The sequence below is a fragment of the Mesoplodon bidens genome (genome assembly GCF_964165515.1).
Source record: "Mesoplodon bidens genome assembly, chromosome: 1".
Lineage (NCBI taxonomy): Eukaryota > Metazoa > Chordata > Mammalia > Artiodactyla > Ziphiidae > Mesoplodon > Mesoplodon bidens.
In genome coordinates, this window is record NC_138176.1 from 86443339 (window position 1) to 86465314 (window position 21976).

The window sequence follows — 21976 nt, forward strand, 5'->3', positions numbered from 1 at the left end:
ATGGATACAAAAACAAGACCCATATATATGCTGTCTACAAGAGACCCACTTCAGACCTAGAGACACATACAGATTGAAAGTAAAGGGATGGAAAAAGATATTCCATGCAAATGGAAATCAAAAGAAAGCTGGAGTAGCAATTCTTATATCAGACAAAATAGACTTTAAAATAAAGACTATTAGAAGAGACAAGGAAGGACACTACATAACGATAAAGGGATCGATCCAAGAAGAAGATATAACAATTGTAAATATTTATGCACCCAACATAGGAGCACCTCAATACATAAGGCAAATACTAACAGCCATAAAAGGGGAAATCGACAGTAACACAATCATAGTAGGGGACTTTAACACCCCACTTTCACCAATGGACAGATCATCCAAAATGAAAATAAATAAGGAAACACAAGCTTTAAATGATACATTAAACGAGATGGACTTAGTTGATATTTATAGGACATTCCATCCAAAAACAACAGAATACACATTTTTCTCAAGTGCTCATGGAACATTCTCCAGGATAGATCATATCTTGGGTCACAAATCAAGCCTCGGTAATTTTAAGAAAATTGAAATTGTATCAAGTATCTTCTCCGACCACAATGCTATGAGACTAGACATCAATTACAGGAAAAGATGTGTAAAAAATACAAACACATGGAGGCTAAACAATACACTACTCAATAACGAAGTGATCACTGAAGAAATCAAAGAGGAAATTAAAAAATACCTAGAAACAAATGACAATGGAGACACGACGACCCAAAACCTATGGGACGCAGCAAAAGCAGTTCTAAGGGGGAAGTTTATAGCAATACAATCCCACCTTAAGAAACAGGAAGCATTTCGAGTAAACAACCTGACCCTGCACCTAAAGCAATTAGAGAAAGAAGAACAAAAATACCCCAAAGCTAGCAGAAGGAAAGAAATCATAAAGATCAGATCAGAAATAAATGAAAAAGAAATGAAGGAAACGATAGCAAAGATCAACCAAACTAAAAGCTGGTTCTTTGAGAAGATAAACAAAATTGACAAACCATTAGCCAGACTCATCAAGAAAAAAAGGGAGAAGACTCAAATCAATAGAATTAGAAATGAAAAAGGAGAAGTAACAACTGACACTGCAGAAATACAAAAGATTATGAGAGATTACTATAAGCAACTCTATTCCAATAAAATGGACAACCTGGAAGAAATGGACACATTCTTAGAAATGCACAACCTGCCAAGACTGACTCAGGAAGAAATAGAAAATATGAATAGACCAATCACAAGCACTGAAATTGAAACTGTGATTAAAAATCTTCCATCAAACAAAAGCCCAGGACCAGATGGCTTCACAGGTGAATTCTATCAAACATTTAGAGAAGAGCTAACACCTATCCTTCTCAAACTCTTCCAAAATATAGCAGAGGGAGGAACACTCCCAAACTCATTCTACGAGGCCGACATCACCTTGATACCAAAACCAGGCAAGGATGTCACAAAGAAAGAAAACTACAGGCCAATATCACTGATGAACATAGATGCAAAAATCCTCAACAAAATACTAGCAAACAGAATCCAAGAGCACATTAAAAGGATCATACACCATGATCAAGTGGGGTTTATCCCAGGAATGCAAGGATTCTTCAATATACGCAAATCAATCAATGTAATACACCATATTAACAAGTTGAAGGAGAAAAACCATATGATCATCTCAATAGATGCAGAGAAAGCTTTCGACAAAATTCAACACCCATTTATGATAAAAACCCTGCAGAAAGTAGGTATAGAGGGATCTTTCCTCAACATAATAAAGGCCATATATGACAAACCCACAGCCAACATTGTCCTCAATGGTGAAAAACTGAAACCATTTCCACTAAGATCAGGAACAAGACAAGGCTGCCCACTCTCACCACTCTTATTCAACATAGTTTTGGAAGTTTTAGCCACAGCAATCAGAGAAGAAAAGGAAATAAAAGGAATCCAAATTGGAAAAGAAGAAGTAAAGCTGTCACTGTTTGCAGATGACATGATACTATACATAGAGAATCCTAAAGATGCTACCGAAAAACTACTAGAGCTAATCAATGAATTTGGTAAAGTAGCAGGATATAAAATTAATGTACAGAAATCTCTGGCATTCCTGTACACTAATGATGAAAAATCTGAAAATGAAATCAAGAAAACACTCCCATTTACCATCGCAACAAAAAGAATAAAATATCTAGGAATAAACCTACCTAAGGAGACAAAAGACCTGTATGCAGAAAACTATAAGACACTGATGAAAGAAATTAAAGATGATACAAATAGATGGAGAGATATACCATGCTCCTGGATTGGAAGAATCAATATTGTGAAAATGACTCTACTACCGAAAGCAATCTACAGATTCAATGCAATCCCTATCAAACTACCAATGGCATTTTTCACAGAACTAGAACAAAAAATTTCAAAATTTGTTTGGAAAAACAAAAGGCCCCGAATAGCTAAAGCAATCTTGAGAACGAAAAACGGAGCTGGAGGAATCAGGCTCCCTGACTTCAGACTATACTACAAAGCTACAGTAATTAAGACAGTCTGGTACTGGCATAAAAACAGAAAGATAGATCAGTGGATCAGGATAGAAAGCCCAGAGATAAACCCACGCACATATGGCCAACTTATCTTTGATAAAGGAGGCAGGAATGTACAGTGGAGAAAGGACAGCCTCTTCAATAAGTGGTGCTGGGAAAACTGGACAGGGACATGTAAAAGTTTGAGATTAGATCATTCCCTAGCACCATACACAAAAATAAGCTCAAAATGGATTAAAGACTTAAATGTAAGGCCAGAAACTATCAAACTCTTAGAGGAAAACATAGGTAGAACACTCTATGACATAAATCACAGCAAGATCCTTTTGGACCCACCTCCTAGAGAAATGGAAATAAAAACAAAGATAAACAAATGGGACCTAATGAAACTTCAAAGCTTTTGCACAGCAAAGGAAACCATAAAGAAGACCAAAAGACAACCCTCAGAATGGGAGAAAATATTTGCAAATGAAGCAACTGACAAAGGATTAATCTCCAAAATTTATAAACAGCTCATGCAGCTCAATAGCAAAAAAACAGACAACCCAATCCAAAAATGGGCAGAAGACTTAAATAGGCATTTCTCCAAAGAAGATATACAGACTGCCAACAAACACATGAAAGAATGCTCAACATCATTAATCATTAGAGAAATGCAAATCAAAACTACAATGAGATATCATCTCACACCAGTCAGAATGGCCATCATCAAGAAATCTAGAAACAATAAATGCTGGAGAGGGTGTGGAGAAAAGGGAACACTCTTGCACTGCTGGTGGGAATGTGAATTGGTACAGCCACTATGGAGAACGGTATGGAGGTTCCTTAAAAAACTACAAATAGAACTACCATATGACCCAGCAATCCCACTACTGGGCATATACCCTGAGAAAACCATAATTCAAAAAGAGACATGTACCAAAATGTTCATTGCAGCTCTATTCACAATAGCCCGGAGCTGGAAACAACCTAAGTGTCCATCATCGGATGAATGGATAAAGAAGATGTGGCACATATATACAATGGAATATTACTCAGCCATAAAAAGAAACGAAACTGAGCTATTTGTAATGAGGTGGATAGACCTAGAGTCTGTCATACAGAGTGAAGTTAGTCAGAAAGAGAAAGACAAATACCGTATGCTAACACATATATACGGAATTTAAAAAAAAAAAATGTCATGAAGAACCTAGGGGCAAAACGGGAATGAAGACGCAGACCTACTTGAGAATGGACTTGAGGATATGGGGAGGGGGAAGGGTGGGCTGTGACAAGGCGAAAGAGAGGCATGGACGTGTATACACTACCAAACGTAAGGTAGATAGATAGTGGGAAGCAGCCGCAGAGCACAGGGAGATCAGCTCGGTGCTTTGTGACCGCCTGGAGGGGTGGGATGGGGAGGGTGGGAGGGAGGGAGATGCATGAGGGAAGGGATGTGGGAACAGATGTATATGTATGACTGATTCACTTTGTTATAAAGCAGAAACTAATTAAAAAAATAAATAAATAAACTTAAAAAAAAAAAAAAAAAAAAAAGAAACCAGTGTCACTTCTGAAGTGGCTTTGTTAAGCAAAATGGAAAAATTCTCTATAGTAAGTATCAACCTTTTACAAAATGTGAACACCCTTAACAGCATTCAAATTTCCCTCAAACCCCATCAGGAGTAAAACACAACATAACAGAAACAAGCCCTAATAACAACTGATTATTCCCTGGCAGATGACAAACAAGTGACATCTATCTCCTAGATTGCAGGGCTGATTTAAGCAAGTCTACCTATGGTCATCACATATTTTTGGTTACCCTACTAGAATAACCCAGCAATGCTGTAGGCCTCTATGATCAGAACAAAGAAAGATTTCCAGATGCTCCAGATTCTCAAAGGATCTTAAGAGTGAGGCCCAGGAATAATCCCACAGGGCCCAGCAGGACCTCTGCACTCACCTTTCCCCATGTGCAGATGAGAAAGTAAAGTCTCAGAGTTAGTGACCTGCCTGATTATAACATGGATGAATGGCAGACTCGGGGCTAGGGTACAAAAATTCTCATTACTAGCTACCCACCAGTGAGAGCAGTGAAAGCTGGGAGCTGCCGCTGACCTTGGCAGTCCTACAGGGCACATCCATCACCCACCCCAACCCATCATTCCCTTCCTGCTGGAAGAGAGGCACACAACTGAATATCCTCCGAGAGTTCTGACAAAAACTAACTTTATTTTGAGAACACCCTATTATATTGCAATTATAGTCAAGCACAGTTCAAACTTTATTTCTCCTACAATTTTCATTCTCTCGGACCATCAATTAGAGGTAATACCTTTTCTGCCAGTTGTTGATTGTCCTTTAGAATTTTTACCTTCCTCTTCTTTGATCATTGTCATAATTTGCTGTTCTTCTTCATCGGCCTCCATGTCACTGTCCAGGTAGCCAATCAGAAGCTCTGTATCTGTTTCTATATCTTCAATCGCCAAATAGAAAATGTTTTCTCCTTCCTGAGACAAAATTTAAAATATATGCTGTTATATGACCAATGTATCTCAATAATAAAAAAAAGCTCAACCATTCGTTTCTGATAGTAACTAAGAAATCATTTTTAAGACACACTGAGTATCATGTGCTCATGAAAAGTTAGTACTCCGTTTTTTTTGTTTGTTTGTTTGTTTGTTTTGCGGTACGCGGGCCTCTCACTGCTGTGGCCTCTCCCGTTGCGGAGCACAGGCTCCGGATGCACAGCCTCAGCGGCCATGGCTCACGGGTCCAGAAGCTCAGCGGCATGTGGGATCTTCCCGGACCGGGGTATGAACCCATGTCCCCTGCATCGGCAGGCGGACTCTCAATCACTGTGCCACCAGGGAAGCCCACTACTCCGTTTTTTATATATCCACTTGATCTGAACACTGAAAAAGGAAACTGACAATATTTAGTCACCTGGCAAATAAACTACAAATATATATTAAAGATAGTGACATTTATACCTATCAAATGAAATAAGGATAATTATTTAAATTTCTAAAAGTTAAATTTTGCATCATTAATTGGCTTTATGCAGTAACACCTTGTGGAGGTCCATAAATGCAGTAGAAAATAAATCTGTTAAGTAATGGTGTCATTTCTGAACCCAAATAGAGAGCAATGAGATATCAATGATTTAATTATGATTAATATAAAATGCAAAACTGAAAGAAGAAGAAAACTTTCAAGTTATAACACAAACCAGAGGAATTGCAAATGAACCCTGAAAGAATTTCCAAAAAGCTGGGCTGGGAATAGAAAAAAGACTAGGTACCTGGGAGGTTCAAAACATTGACTGGGTCATCACGTGTACCTAAATCCCACTAAAATGACAGAAGAAAGAAGAAAGCAAGTTCCACCCTTAACATACCACCATTTTTTAGAAAATTCTAGAAGAAGAAATTAGCCAGGGTTGCTAACACAGAAGAAATCTCAACCCATAACAGACTGAGAAGAGGAATGCAGCAAAGAATAACCCAAGGAAACCCCAGAGAAACTTCATACTTGGAACCAATGATACAAAAAGCCCCCCTGGGCCTGGGGCCAATTACCAGGGAAGCCAGAATTGGGGCTGCTTAGCCGGCAGCCCCCAGGAGAAACACCCTGAATTGATGTCTTTTACACAGTTGAGGATTTGTTCTGGGAGGGCTCCTAGCTTGGCTGTTGAGGATAAAGAGAAGCAAAGCATAACCTGAACTGCGGTGGGCAAGTGAGGGAAAGAAGAAGGACAAAATGCTCCACCCAGGAGTGAAATCCAATAAAGCAAAGAACACAGAACAAAGCCTCCTCTCCTTTGGCAATATCATAGCACCTAGGTGAGGGAGGGAGAGACAGAGGAGGAGGAGGAGAAATCTGTAATGAATGTATGCATGTATATATATGTATGTATACACAAGCAGAACCCCATGAAAAACTGGAAAATATGCATCAAACTGTTATAAAGTTATGATTTTGAGGCTGGGAGAAGTAGGAGTCTATATTGAATACTGTTTTAGTTTCTTCTTACAACAAAGATTACTTTGCAATTTTAAAATGCAATTTTAAAAACAATAAATATTAGAAAATTCCATGGATGAGACAGAAATTATGATCACATTTATCAAATACTGTGTAAGGGAGGACTGATTCAGAAGTTCAAAGCAATGAAGCACATTTAACCATTAGCTGCAGTTAATTAAATGAAGTTCCTGTAATATTTTACAGCATTCTTGGAAGTTCATGAATTTCATACCTCCAGAAACACAGAAAGTTATTTCTAATTAAAAACACAGTTAACTTCTATACAACTGTTACTTTTAATGCAAAAAAAACAAACAAAAACTAATGTGGACACTCAGCAAAAGAAAGATTTCTGGGCTTCCCTGGTGGCACAGTGGTTGAGAGTCTGCCTGCCGATGCAGGGGACACGGGTTCGTGCCCCGGTCCGGGAAGATCCCACATGCCATGGAGCAGCTAGGCCCGTGAGCCATGGCTGCTAAGCCTGTGCGTCCAGAGCCTGTGCTCCGCAATGGGAGAGGCCACAACAGTGAGAGGCCCGCATATGGCAAAAAAAAAAAAAAAAAAAAAAAGAAAGAGAAAGATTTCTTTTTCAATTAACTCAGAAGCGGCACTTTCCAGGTTTTTGGAAACTACTTGCTAAAAGAGTCACCAAAGCAACAAAGGGCTCACCTAATGAAGATTTCAGAAAATAATCATAAATCTCAGTGGTTACCTGATCAATATCCAAGAAAGTTAACTGAAATGTCTTTCCAGCATATTAGTCATTCATTTTATAATGAATGACCTTCATAGCACCAAGAGAAGATAATAATTTTTAATTGTAAAACATGATAGCATTAACTTAAACGGCAATCATAAGACACAACATGCCTATTCAGGGGTTCTGTAATAAAAGAAAATTTTAATATACCAGTTAAAACTTCAATTTAATAAAAGTAATGGCTGCATTACAAGCTCCAAGGATCAAGTACATGTTCTATCTGTATGCCAAACATGTGATAAGAGGAATGTCATGACAGGTATTGCTCCAATCTATTTACTAAATGGAGATATCTAGATATCTCTCTACATATAATTCCTACCACTACCCAGACCAAGAGCCTCTTCCTTTTCATTTGCCACCACAATAAAATTATTGTAAGAAGTATCCTGTTAAATTGCTTCCTTACTGATTTAATCACTCAACAACCTTTCATTATATTATTCTCCTTCTTCAAAACCTCTGATTGTCAGAACCTACCAGATTTCTAATCCCTGGAGCTCTCTCAAACTCTCTGAGGTGATTTTCCCCACCTGTAGGTTCATCCCAGGCCCAATCTCCAGCCCTTTGGCAAGAAGGATTTAAACAGCGTTGACCCAACACTATGGGACTGAGCATCAACTCCCAGTTGTCATTAGGCTGGCCATGACCTCCAGCTTTGATAACTGTTTTAATATTCTGATCCTTACATTTACTTCTCTTTATTTCAGCTATGGCTTCTGGTCATTGGGTTTGTGGCTTATTCCCCTGAACACAGTTCCTCCTAGCAGAATCACTCCTTGCATTTACATTTTAGGGATTAAGCGCCTTCCTGGGACTTTGCTTGGGGGCTGGGGTCCTGCTTACGGTTCTTGTCACGGGCTCTAGGTGACTTCGCTGAAAATTCAACTTTAATTGAAAGAAAGCTGTTCAACATCATGGTGTGTTCAAAAGCAAATATTCCTTAGTCACTGGTTTTCACTGTATTGGTGATCCAGATACAACAGAGAGTGATTTTACAACTGTTATGCATCTCCTGCATTATTGTCCATCATTATGAATTTTTTGTGTTTTCCAGTCTTGTTTCATTTTGCTTTATTTTATTTGTATATTGTCTTCAGCTAATTATGTCTACTGTAAGCTGTTTGTAGTATCAAAAAGTTACAACAGCCTAAACATCCAACAAAATAAGTTGAAAAAGAATAAATGCCTAACAATTGGCTTTAAAAGATTTATCAAATGTCATTTGTATAGGAAAAAACATATAGCAATGTGTCCCCCAAAGAAAAAGATATGAACAAAGGTGTCAACAGACTTTGTTTTTAAACAGAGGAAACTGTATTTTGCATAGTCTCCTACTAGCCCACGGGTTTCAATTTTTCTAGAGTTAACAAGTATTATTTTTGTAGTAAAAGGAAAAAATAAATAATAAACAAACCAGGTTCCGTGACACCAGGAATTGGTACTAAAAAGTAACTAAGAGCTTTGGGATGGCCAGGGTTCAAGTCTCCTTCTATAATTAATTAGCTGTGGAACTGAGCAAATAGTTTAATCTCTCAAACCACCCGTTTCCTCACCTATAAAATGGAGAAAATAATGCTGCCTATCTCACAGGCTGGTTGTGAGGACTAAAGGTGAGAATATTTATAAAATATAGCAAGGTGCCTGGCACAAGTTAAGTATTCATTAATGATAAGTACTGCTATCATTATTAGTATTACTATTAAATAAAACTTGAAAGTCAGTGATTAAAATATTTATTTTTCAAAATTTGTTTCAATTAGACTGTCACATAAGCTAAGTTGCTATGACAATGCTAAATTTCATTTGGCTGAACTGCCGTTAGCCAAAATATAATTCAACTCCACTGCCTGCCTACCAGAGCTCTGAAATGCTCTGGATTTCTGATTGTCATGCTCTGTTCACTTGCTAATGTGCTAATGTTTTACTCTGGTTTGGACCTCAGGTACCAATTGCTTGTCTGATCTATACTATACCTTAAGTGACCAACCATCTGCTTTCCCTGAGGGGTTTCCATGACATGCGGTTTTCAGTGCTGAGAGAGTCCTGGGCAAGCCAGGACAGTGAGTCACTCTACCTACACCCATCATGCTCTCCAAAGCACACTCTAAGCTCTCCTTAAGATTTCCTGGGACTTCCCTGGTGGCGCAGTGTTTGGGAATCTGCCTGCCAGTGCAGGGGACACGGGTTCGAGCCCTGGTCTGGGAGAATCACACATGCCGCGGAGCAACTGAGCCCGTGTGTCACAACTACTGAAGCCTGTGGCGCCTAGAGTCTGTGCTCCATGGTGGGAGAGGCCACCACAATGAGAAGCCCGCAACGAAGAGTGGTCCCCACTCACCGCAACTAGAGAAAGCCTGTGTGCAGCAACAAAGACCCAACGCAGCCAAAACAAACAAATAAATAAAATTAAAAAAAAAAAAAACAGATTTCCTGGGACTTCTCTAGCATCCAGTGGTTAAAACTCCGTGCTTCCACTGCAGGGGGCACGGGTTCAATCCCTGGTCGGGGAACTAAGATCCCACAGGGCACACGGTGCAGCCAAAAAAAAAAACCAATAATATTTACTGCCCCCTCCCACAGTATCCAACAGCTCAGGATTCTCAGCATGTGGTACCAGTCCTGTCCCAAATATGGCTCCAATAGCTTACCAACTGGTAATCTAAACCCACACTTCATTCTCTCATCCCCAACTCTCCTTCAAGTTAACCTGCCTTCTGTTCTTCAGTCAAGCTGGTACACTACCTCTCAGAAAACACTGAACTCATTCCTCCTTAGTGCAACTGCAAAGATGCCACCTGGCCTCCCGGCTACGACTCCTCAGCAGCATCTGAGACACAGCTCACGTTCACCCTCCATGAAACCTTTTCTAATCGACTAAATTCATGTAGGTTCCAGGAGTTCTTCAATTGGACACTTACCTGTAATTTATTTCTGTGGTTTTCATCATTTAATTCATGTGATCAATGACATTCATGTGTTCCTCTTGTCTCCCCAAAGATGGTTTCCTCAAGGAAGTGAACAAGAATTGCCATGTATCCCCATAGCATAAGCTGTACTCATAATAGTTGCTCAATATGTTACAAATATGCATAGTAAAAGAGAACACTAATATGCTTGTGTCTACAGAAGAAAAGCACTTACTAGTAAAAAGTTCACTGATATTTGCCTTCATTTACTTTTGGTGGGAGGCTATTACAGTAGTCCAGGTCACAGACAGTGGTGACAAGGGAGGAGATTATGGCAGGGAAACAGTGGCGATGGTGAGAAGTAATCAGATTCTGAGTGTGATGTGAAGAGAAGCTGACAGCATTTCCTGACAGACTGTATATGGAGTGTGGGAGGAGGAGAAGGGTCAAAGAGGAGAACAAGGTGATGAAGTTTTCCCTCAAGAGTTCACAGATGTTACTCTATTTAATAATAATTCTTCCTAAGGATTCAAACTAAAACATCAACTACACATTTTTGCTTTAAATATGTATCTTCTGGGGCTTCCCTGGTGGCGCAGTGGTTGGGAATCCGCCTGCCAGTGCAGGGGACACGCGTTCGAGTCCTGGTCTGGGGGGATCCCACATGCTGAGGAGCAACTGGGCCTGTGAGCCACAACTACTGAGCCTGCACGTCTGGAGCCTGTGCTCCGCAGCGAGAGAGGCCGCGACCGTGAGAGGCCCGCGCACCGCGATGAAGAGTGGCCCCCGCTTGCCACAACTAGAGAAGGCCCTCACACAGAAACGAAGACCCAACACAGCCCTAAATAAATTAAGAAAAAAAAAAGAGTAAATCCTATTTTTTTAAAAAAATGTATCTTCTCTGTATGTATAAATGTATTTTCATGTGGTCCTTCACTCAGGGGCCTAAGAGTATTAGTCAATTCAGCCGTTTTAAAGCTAATTACTATTCTTTCTTTCTTTCTTTTTTTTATTTTGTGGCCGTACAGCTCAGCCTGTGGGATCCTAGTTCCCAGACCAGGGATCGAACCCAGGCCCTCGGCAGTGAAAGCACACAGTCCCAACCACTGGACCACCAGGGAATTCCCTAAAGCTAATTTCTATTCTTCAACACATCTGCAAAGTAAGAGCCATTCAAAATCCCCAATGGAAAAAAATTTATTTTAGGTAATAAACTACTTGTAAAGCTCTTCCTCTGGACAGCCAATGCATTCTAATAACAAAAGCATAAAATTCTAATGTTTCTTAAGAAAGCTGAAAAAAATAGTGGTGGCTTGGATTTTATTAGAGTCATCACTGTGATAACATCACGTATTATGGAATTCAGATTTACACGCAAATTTACACACACAAAAACATCTCTGAGAATTCTGAGTGTCAGAGTTTCCTAAACAAACTTATGTAATGAAGACAAACAAATCCAGAAAAAAGCAATAATCTGACTGGGATGATTCAACAGGAAAGTCAGAGGTAGTACCATGTGGTACGGCCACTACAGAGCATTCTCTTGAGGCGGGGGCTCCACCAAAGTTCGTATGCACTAAAAGAATCATTTCTGAATTCAGAAAGTATAGAAGAATAGCCATATGAACAGATGTATTCAACTGTCATGAATTTTGAATGCGTTAACTTAGTGTAAATAAAAATACTATCACCAGGGCTTCCCTGGTGGCACGGTGGTTGGGGGTCCGCCTGCCGATGCGGGGGGCGTGGGTTCGTGTCCCGGTCCGGGAGGATCCCACATGCCGCGGAGCGGCTGGGCCCGTGAGCCATGGCCACTGAGCCTGCGTGTCTGGAGCCTGTGCTCCGCAACGGGAGAGGCCACAACAGTGAGAGGCCCACGTACAGCAAAAAAAAAAAAAAAAAAAATACTATCATCAATATCTCATACCACACTAGGAACCTATTCTTCGCTTACCAGGGTACCTTAGCACACTGACCGGGAAGTTCCACCACAGGAATCAGTCCGTGGGCAAAGGAATCCCAGCCCCTGCTCCAGAGCAAGAATCCAGGCCTAGGGAGGAGGACGAGGATAGTGGGATCTAGGAACCGATACTATTCTGCCACTCTACGGCTATGCAGGCATCTCCCTTATCCCTGTGGGCCTCAATTTCCTCAACCATAAAGCAGAAAAAAATAATACCCCGTCAAAAGACAGCTTTGGCTTTCCCACTCTTGGGCTCTTTCCCCTTAGACAAGTCTCCTATCACCTCTGGAAAATGACTGAGGTGAACTTCATTCTCTCATTCCTACCAGAGCTGGATTCAAGCACAAGCGAAATAAACTCATCTTCATGAGAACCGAGTTAATGAATATGAAGGGAAAAGTACGCCTACGTGCTGATGTGATCACGGCTTTTCCTCTCGGGCCTCACTCTACGGGAAGGAATGGAATGGAGAGACCCATTTAACTGGGCTGTCAAGGAAAAGCTGGAATATACAACCTTGTGAGGTTAGAGGGCCCCTCCTTGGAAATTACATCAGATAATGTAAGCCATCACTTGGTAAGATTTTGTCAATGTGACTGCTTCTGTACCGTGACCACAGTTAGGACCAAATAAACTAAACATGCCTTCCAGTCTAATCCTTTCTGATTCTACCACTATCGCAAAACATTTACTCCTGGATATCTAGGAGATGTAACTAAATTTCCTATCTCCCTTCGACATCCGACATTATGTATAAACCTCAACTTTCTCTGACAATTTGCCCATTGTCCCTTCTGAAGTACCACGCCTCACTAGGATAGATATCCTGAACTCATGCATTTGAGGTTCAGTTCTGCTATTTCTAAACAGCAAAAGTAACTGTCTCTTGTTTTGCAAAGAAATACTAATCCTCACTGTGTGCAAATAAACATAACTCCAGAAGAGGCCATGGGTGACTTGGTATTTCAGCTGCATCTGTCTGTAACTTAACTTGGTATTTGTTTATTTGTTGGCAGACTGCTGTCCACATGTGGACTATGTAAGAAAAACCACGATTTTTAAATTGGCAAAGGCCCAATTCACTGTACTGAAAAGGTAGTAAGCTGCGAAAATCCAGATTATCTAGCTAAGACGACTAATGGGCAATCAGCACAAAAGGAAGTATCTTCAAAACAACTCTTGGTCTTACAAATTCAAACAATCTATACCAGTGTGGGGCGGGGGAAGTTTGGACTTCTACTCAATAATCAATAGAAGTAGGAGACAAGTGACAAAGGTGGAGAAAAGAAAATATAATGAAATAGTAAAAATTCCATATTTAATATCCTGTCACTTAACCTTTCCTTACTAAAATCCTGTATCAGTCTCAACATCATTTCTATAGAGCTCCATACACAAAACTAAAAAAATCAGGAAAAAAAATCATTTCCGCAGCAAAATTAACTGACTGTATCTATTAATTTTGAACTAACAATAAAACCAAAAATCCTTAAAATGAGACATAATTATGTCAGATCATAGCATTCCAATTTATTCACCACTCCCCTCCCAGGAGGAGGACGGTGCTAAGCAGCCATGTGGCTCAGAGTGCTGCAGGTGGGGGGCATGCTGTATCAGGTTTGACCAGGTGACTTGCACTGACCCATGAAATGTGATTAGAAGCAAAGTGAACCATGTCCAAGGGAAAGCCTTCAGTTTGGGTCACTGCTCTTTCCCCTCTGTCAGGAAAATGCATGTCCCTGATAAGAGCTGTTCCTTCAGACACCAAGTGGAGTGGAGCTATGGATAGAATCGCAGCTTCCAGCAGCCCATATTTGTGTGCACAAGAAATAAATCTTCATTGCTATAAACCACTAAGAGTTTAGGGTTGTTTGTTCGAGCAGTCTTCTTGGCAAAAGTTGACTGCTACAATAATTTAAGCAAAATAACATTTTTAAAAATTATTTTGAGAGTAAGAAGAAAACATCTCGCAATCAAGGTAAATAGTATTTAAAATAGTGAATAGTGCAGGATAAGCTAATTTCATGTTTAAAGTGCATTAAAGTTCCTATAAGAAAAACGAAGACAAATGCAAATAAAATTGTCTCTTTTCTAATCACAACTCATAATTAGCCACATAGCAAGAAAAAAATTTAATATGATTCCTAGGAACGGGATACTATATGAAACAAAAAATCAAATCTATAAGCAAAGAGTATCAATTACAAATCACTAACACATATACATATCTTTCTTTGAGGAGTTCAAGCAAAGATAGTAATGTTTGAAGCATCATAAGAAACAAATCTGACATCAAAGAGAAAAAAAGTCAAGAGAAAAGATGAGAAGAATTAAACGAAAAATTTGCTATATAGAAAAGAAGTGATGTGATCCTAAGAAACTGGCTCTTCACAGAAAAAAAAAAACAAAAACTACTATACCTCAGCTACTTTATTTAAAGGTAAGTTATCAATATTGACAGGCCAAAAAATTCTAGAATAAGATAATGCTATGGAGAATAGGGTAGCTATTTTATATACAAGGGATTAGAAGGCATATTGTGTTCCTACAGTACAGTTGCTCTATTTTTTATATACTATGTTTAAAGGTGACTTTCCATTTACAGTTATTATAAAATATTGGCTGCATTCCCCATGTTGTACAATACATCCTGGAGCCGATCTTACACCCAATAGTTTATACTTCCTACTCCCCCACCCCTCCCCTTCTCTCCCCACTGGTAACCACTAGGTTTGTGGTTTATCTGTTGAGTCTGCTTCTTTTTTGTTATATTCACTAGTTTGTTGTATTTTTTTTTTCAATTGCACATATAAGTGATAACATGCAGTATTTGTCTTTCTCTGTCTGACTTATTTCACTTAGCATAATGCCATCCAAGTCCACCCATGTTGCTGCAAATGGCAACATTTCATTCCCTTTTTTGCTCTATTTTATATTGGAAATGCTTTTAACTGACCTTCAATTAACTGATTCCCAGATTTACCTGACACTCTGCATATCCTAAAATCTGCCGAATGATGCCCAAGGCCACATCCTCTCAGTCAGCAGCCTGCTCCCTGGTTTGCCTGCACACTCCTGTCCTCATCACTTGACTTGCTTGCTTGAGTCCCAAGGGTCAGTTGTGTTTGTTCCCACACCGGTTTATGCCACTAGTACAAGTTACTGTAATTATGTAACTTAGCTAAACACTACATAAAGCAAAAATATATGAGTCAGAAAAAATTCAATAGTTTCTAAGAAGATCAACTGAAGGTTTTGGAAAGACTTACAAAGCTACCTGAGTGTAGAATCCTTCTATTTTTATAATTTCCTCCCATCTTTTATAATTGCTTTGCTTTGTGTAATTTGACAGTTTTTTTTTTACAGCCTTACCTTTGTGTCTTTTAGTAAAACTGGATACTATACAGAGTGGTTATGAAAAAAAATATGGTAGCAAACTCTAGTGAGAGAACCTAAACGCAGAATCAAAAAGAATTTGGTCACAGATCAAAAACCTGGCAAATAAACGTATATTTCTAAAACAAGTTAAAATACAATGGTTGAAATATCAATTCTATGATAATTCTTTTTCTATTAATTGACCAAGTACTGGTCCATATCACATCAGAAAACAGGGTCTCACCCAAATTATTATATAACCAAGCCGGAGCTATAGGTCCCCCAAACGTTCCTCCCTAACCATCTAGCTGGCCCTCTCAAAGTATTTACCCTTGATCTCTATTTATTTAGCTGTATCCCCAACTGGGCTGTAAAGTGCACGGGGAAGGGACTATTTACCTGTATTATATATAAATTATTATTCACCAAACAGTCATCATTCTAAACTGCATAAGCATTAGCTAAGCACACTCCCTTCTCCTGTCTCCTCTCTTCCCCAAAGACTCCCAGGTCCCTGAGGGCAGGCACTCTAGTATATTCCTCTTTGTATGAATCTCAGTACTGATGCCACACCTTGCTCACGGAAGGGTGTCAACAAAGGATCTGCCGAATTGAACTAAGTAAGAGGGAAACAAATGCAATTTCCTTTTGAATTAATAAGACAGTAAAAGCAAGAATGTCATTCAGGGAAGTGAAACTCACTACAAAAAGGGTTCTAGAATCCATTTCCCAACCCTAACAAATTCTTAAGAATTCAAAAGTTAGCCAACACGTGCGAATACTTCAACCAACGGGAAATAAGGGAACAAATTAGACAAGCAGATGTGCTCCCTAGAAAGACCAGAGTCAGGCCAAGCATACCCCACTCAACATACCTAGAGTTAATTCAGAAACCTGTTAAAGAAACTGAATATTCATTCAACACATTTATTATAGCACATAATGTGCACAGTACTGCAGAATACTCACATTCACAAGAATACCCATATTTGTTCCTGTCCTGAAGCACTTTAAATGTTCTCAGTGGAAACAGAACAGAATGGTTAAATTACAATAAAGTGCAAAAAGGGTCAAGACAGTTGTACAGAGAGTAGCAGCTGTAGAATTTGGGGAGGTAATTTCACAACAGTGTTTGAAATTCACAAGCTGGATGGGTTTTGGACAAGATAAGATCTTGAGAAAATGGGTTTATTAAAGGAGGGAAAACAACATCAGCAAAGTCACAGCACCACAGAGGGTATATTTGCGCTATGAAAAGAACAAACCTAGCTAGAACACTGGGCATTACAGGAAAGTTGCAGAAAACCAGACAGAAAAAGCAGCTTCAACACATGGAAGTACTGAAAAGTTAGGCATAGATTAAACATGCCCTGTGAATTACATTATTTGAGGAAAATTACAAGGCAACCACAACAGGCTGACGTGACAGAAAAAAGATTGAAAGTAGAAAACTGTAAGATATTTTTTTATTTGATCAATGTGATGGTATAGTTCATGTGTCAACTTGGCTGGACCACAGCGTTTCCAGATATGTGGTCAAACCTTATTCTGGGTGTGTCAGTGTGAGTGTTGTTGGATGACCTTAACATGTGAATCAGTAGACTAAGTAAAGCAGACTGCCCTGCACAGTGTGGGTGGGCCTCATCTAATCAGTTGAAGGCTTGAACAGAATAAAGGCTGACCTGTCAGGGAGTAAGAGCAATTTCCTTCTGCCTGACTGCCTTCTAAGTGGGACATTGGCTTTTTCCCGACTTTGGACTCAAGCTGAAACATCGGCTCTTCCTGTGTCTCAAGCCTAAGGGTCTTCAGACTTGAACTACACCACTGATTATCCTCGTTCTCAGACCTTCAGACTTAGACTGGAACTACAGCCATCAGCTTCCCCTGGTCTCCAGCTTGCTGACTCATCCTGCAGCTCTTGGGACTTGTCAGCCTCCACAATCACGTAAGCCAGTTCCTTATAAGGAATCTCTTTATATATATATACACACATACACACACATACATCCTATTCATTGTTTCCCTGGAGAACCCTAGCTAATAAAATCAAACTTAAAATTTAAGATGTTTGTTATACTGTTACAATAGAATCTATATGAAAAACTAAAGTACATTTGAAATACCTTCTGGTGAAAGAAAACATATTAACCTAGATATGAGTTTTTATTTTAACTAAAATGAAACTTCTGATAGAGATAAGTAATTCATTTGAAAAAAGAATTTTCTGAGCACTTTACGTACCAAGAACTATGCAAGGACTAAGTATAATGTAGTGAAATAAAACAGATACAGTGCCTACCCTCAAAGAGCTTACAGACTGGGAGTGGAGTCCGCCATGAATCAACCACCATAGAAATGGAAAATGACTTGATAAGTGTGAGAGCAGAGAGGGACACGGTGCTACTGGAGCATGTAGCGGAGAGAGCTCACCTCCTCCAGGGTTAAGGGACAGCTTCCTGGTAATGTGATAACTTAGCTTGGATTCGAAGGACACAAATAGGAAGAACCCAGCAAAGGGAAAATGCATGTGCGAAGCAATGGAAGGGACTCAGACAGTTAATAGCTGGCAAAAAGTATAAGGTGCAAAAAAAGAAAAAGAAAAAGGCTGGCTAGAATGCTAGGTGGATTTGGAGAAGCCAAAGGAAGAGATGTTTCAGGATGGAGGCACTTGTCAGCAACACCTAATGCTGCTGCAAAGATCTAGCAAAAAGCCTTGAGTGGCTTAGTGACCTGGAGAGCAGTGGTGACCTGAGAGAGAACCACTAGAAGGCTGAGGGAGGAAGAAGCCTGGTCAGTGTGGGCTGAGGGCACTGGTGGTGAGAAAAACGGAGACCCGGCATATGGACAATTCAGGGAAGGAGAAAGGGTCCCTGCTGGAAGGGAATATGGAATCAAGATGGAAAGACTTTGAATAGAAAGAGAAACCTGATGTTTAAAACCAACGAAAAGAATCCTGTTGAGTGTGAGCGGGTAAATATCAAATGGAGAAAAGGGATAACCTACAGTGTAAGTGTTCACCAGGAGGAGATACACGGGTGGAAGGCCTGCTCTTAGGAAAGAGGAGGGAGCCTTCTCTATGTGGGAGAAAGGAGAGAGAACAGGCGTGGCTGTAAGTAGGTGTGCATGTTTGATGTCAGAAGTTGCAGAATCTGTAAGTATTATTTATATCACTTTTCTTAACATTCACCAAAATAAATGAAAAATGTATCTTCTTAGACATCTTTTTAATTTTCAAGTATTTACACACATTAAAACAGGCTACTTATATTCTTTTATAGAAGCATACTCCTGACTACTGAACCCCCAAATCAAGTGTACTCAATCCCAAATAATTTTTGCCTGTGATTTCTCCTGTAAGTCTCACAGTTACATATTTCACTAATTTTGGCAATAGGTCAGTTGTAAACATCTCTGCAATTTCATTTATTAAAAATGTATTTAATGACTAAATGGGTAAAGGTGGTCAAAAGGTATGAACTTCCAGTTATGAAATAAGTCTTACGGATATAATGTACAGCATGGTGAACGAAAAGAAATATTATTTGAAGTATATATTCGTCACTGCTTTAAAATGTACATGTATTCCTCTGAGTCTTCTAGAGAAAAATTGGGCTCAGCATCCCTCTCTCTCTGGGAGAACCTGAATACCAAAATGGCATGTCCGACTAACTGGGTCAGAAAGGTCTGCTCTACCACTTCTAGGCTTTATAAACTTGAGCTCAGCTTTTTCATCTGCAGAATGGGTATAATACTACTATTTTGGGGGGAACTGTTGGAATCAAATGAAATAATGCTGATGTAAAAATTCTACAAATTTTTATAATGGGCCAAAGTCGCACAGTTTGAAATCTCCTTTCATAAGCATGGATAATCTGTTTTTATTTGTTTCGTTTTCACTTACTGATTGACTTTCTAGAGGTAAAAATATAATGGGGTTTCCTATGGGTTTTAGATGATGTCAACAGAATATTAACATATGTGTTACCCAACAGCAAGGTGCAAAGTATTTCAAGGGATTATTATGAATCTCCCATATGTACAACATGACATTGGTCCTACTGAATTGAAACAAAGCAGAATATATTTATAGAAGTTTAATACAAGCATATAAATGCTTGATAATAAGCATTTTAAATCTGAAAAAGTAGAAAAATAAAAGCTACATATAAGCACACTACATTCCAAAGTCTAGAAATGGGCACAGAATTAAGTCACATAGGGAAAACTCTCAAAAGCCTAGCTGGCTTTACATGCTATTGCTTGAAGAAAAGTAGGGTAAATTCTCAGCAAGAATGACCATGTGCCTTTTTGTTCCTGTCTCCTGTCTGAAAAACTAATAGAACAGACAGATGTGTAAACCACCATAAAGTGTACACAACCATATCTCAAAGGACTTAATTAACCACAGGAAAAGAAACTAGGAAATGCTGCTTTAATCTCTGGGCACTGAGGTGAATTTAATAAAAATGTTCATTAAATACCAACTTAAGAAATCACAGACACATTAGTCAATTGATGATCCATTTAATTAAGTACAGTAGGCCCTCCATATCCTGCATCGATGGGTTCTGCATCTGAGGATACACAGAGCTGACTATACTACATCATTTTATACATAAGGGATTTGAGCACCCACAGATTTCAGTATATATAGGGGTCCTGGAACCAATCTCCCACGGATACTGAAGGATGACCCTGTAATAAAAAGTGTGTATAATTTTGACATAAATCAGTCATGATAATGATACATTTAATTACTTTCTAGACTCCTGTTAAACAGAGTTCCAAGTGAAAGGAAAGGCCATACTCAAGCTCAGAACTCCTCTTCCACTGGACTCTGTTCCTTCTTGACGCAATGAAGCACCACAGACAGTGGCCTACAACCCAGTAAGCAGTCGTCCTTTCTCCTTTCCCCAACCTGTCTTTTTTGAATCATGTGAGATTTCCAAAGAGGACTAAGACACAGTTAAGGATGATCAGATTAGGTTCTAAGGTAACATTTCTCCTAAGGCTTTGTGAGCCAGTTTCCTCAAAATCTTGAATTTAACATACTTAGCTGAATACAGTGTAACTTGGTTGTGCAGCTTACATTAATTGAAAGACACATAAATTGTAAGAGAAATTGTACACCTTCTTTTGAATATTTTATCAGTTCAATGATGGAATGTGGAACTTCATATTTTACTTTTTATTGCCTAGTAGTGGCTGAACCTTTTATGAGAATCTGTTCATGAACTGGATAGAGCAGTTTTCTCTAAATAGAAATTTCCGTAGAAAACCCAACTGTCACTGATAAATAAAAAAATGTGGCTAATTCTAGTGTTTTCTGTTATATGCATTACATTGATGGCACTTTGCAGTTTATTACCTATTTTAATACCAATCATTAAAAATTAAATCTAAAACACATCATAAAGTATATCTCCAATTTTGAAAAACAAAAACAAATCATCTCCTTCTTTATGTTCACACACAAAAAAATCTTGCCTAGAAACAAGTAGTATGTATACTTAATTTTAGGTGTCTAGATTTTAGTTTTAACACTTAAAAATAAATTTCATAGATAATATATATGTAATATATATATTATATATATATTTATTAGTTTAATTTCTTCCTCTGATAAATGGGGTATTCATGTTGTTTGCTTCACTGCATCAATAACAACTGCCTCTTCTTTTCACTATATTTTTTAGCAACTAAAAGATTTTAAACTTTCTTCTTTTTAATTTCTACCATACCTCTTCTTAAACTTTGTAATGGCATAGGCTGGTTCCAGTGTATTTAATGCAATGTTGATTAATTCTCAAATACCAATCTTTCATTATTACATTTGTTAAGTGTGATTTGAAAGAACCCTACCACTTCACAGCAAAGACCTCCTGTCCCATTAACCTTTGCTATTTCATTCCTCTATATCCCAGGTTTCTGAGTTAGTCCAGACTGGACTGTCTAGCTGTTGTTACTCAACAGAGTATCTGAATTTAAGACTCGGACTGTCTGTGGTTATATCTGTAAAAAGACTTGACATAATGATGAGGTGCTATTGGCCGCACAGTCGTCTGGCTAAGAGATAAAAATGCCTACACTGTAGACTGAGATGTATACACATGTACCATACATACTCAGCAGGGACAGAGTGAAAGTGTCCCTGCCAGACCAAATACTCACATGCACGCAAACTGCAGGCCAGAGTTCAGGTGGAAGCATTTGCTCTCGGTCATTTCAAAGGAAATAGACATAACGGTTTTCCAAGTTGACAAGGTGCATGCAACTAGGTGTACCAGTTCCGGAAAAAGTCAGCAGAGGAGTCACGTGAGCAAGCACCCACTGGGCCCCACTAGACGCATCCATGCAGGGTGGGCAGTGTGAAAACAAACAA

The 21976-nt window shown here is 39.1% G+C and overlaps 1 protein-coding gene across 3 annotated transcripts in view; it reads right to left on the minus strand.

The window, feature by feature from the left end:
• Positions 1-21976, minus strand: part of PRDM5 (PR/SET domain 5) — a 214728-nt gene that overhangs the window by 115011 nt on the left and 77741 nt on the right. For all 3 annotated transcript variants that reach the window (XM_081240766.1, XM_081240765.1, XM_081240767.1), the window contains one exon: positions 4888-5062. In XM_081240766.1, the coding sequence (XP_081096892.1) occupies positions 4888-5062 (175 nt within the window). The remainder of the gene's footprint in view (positions 1-4887; positions 5063-21976) is intronic.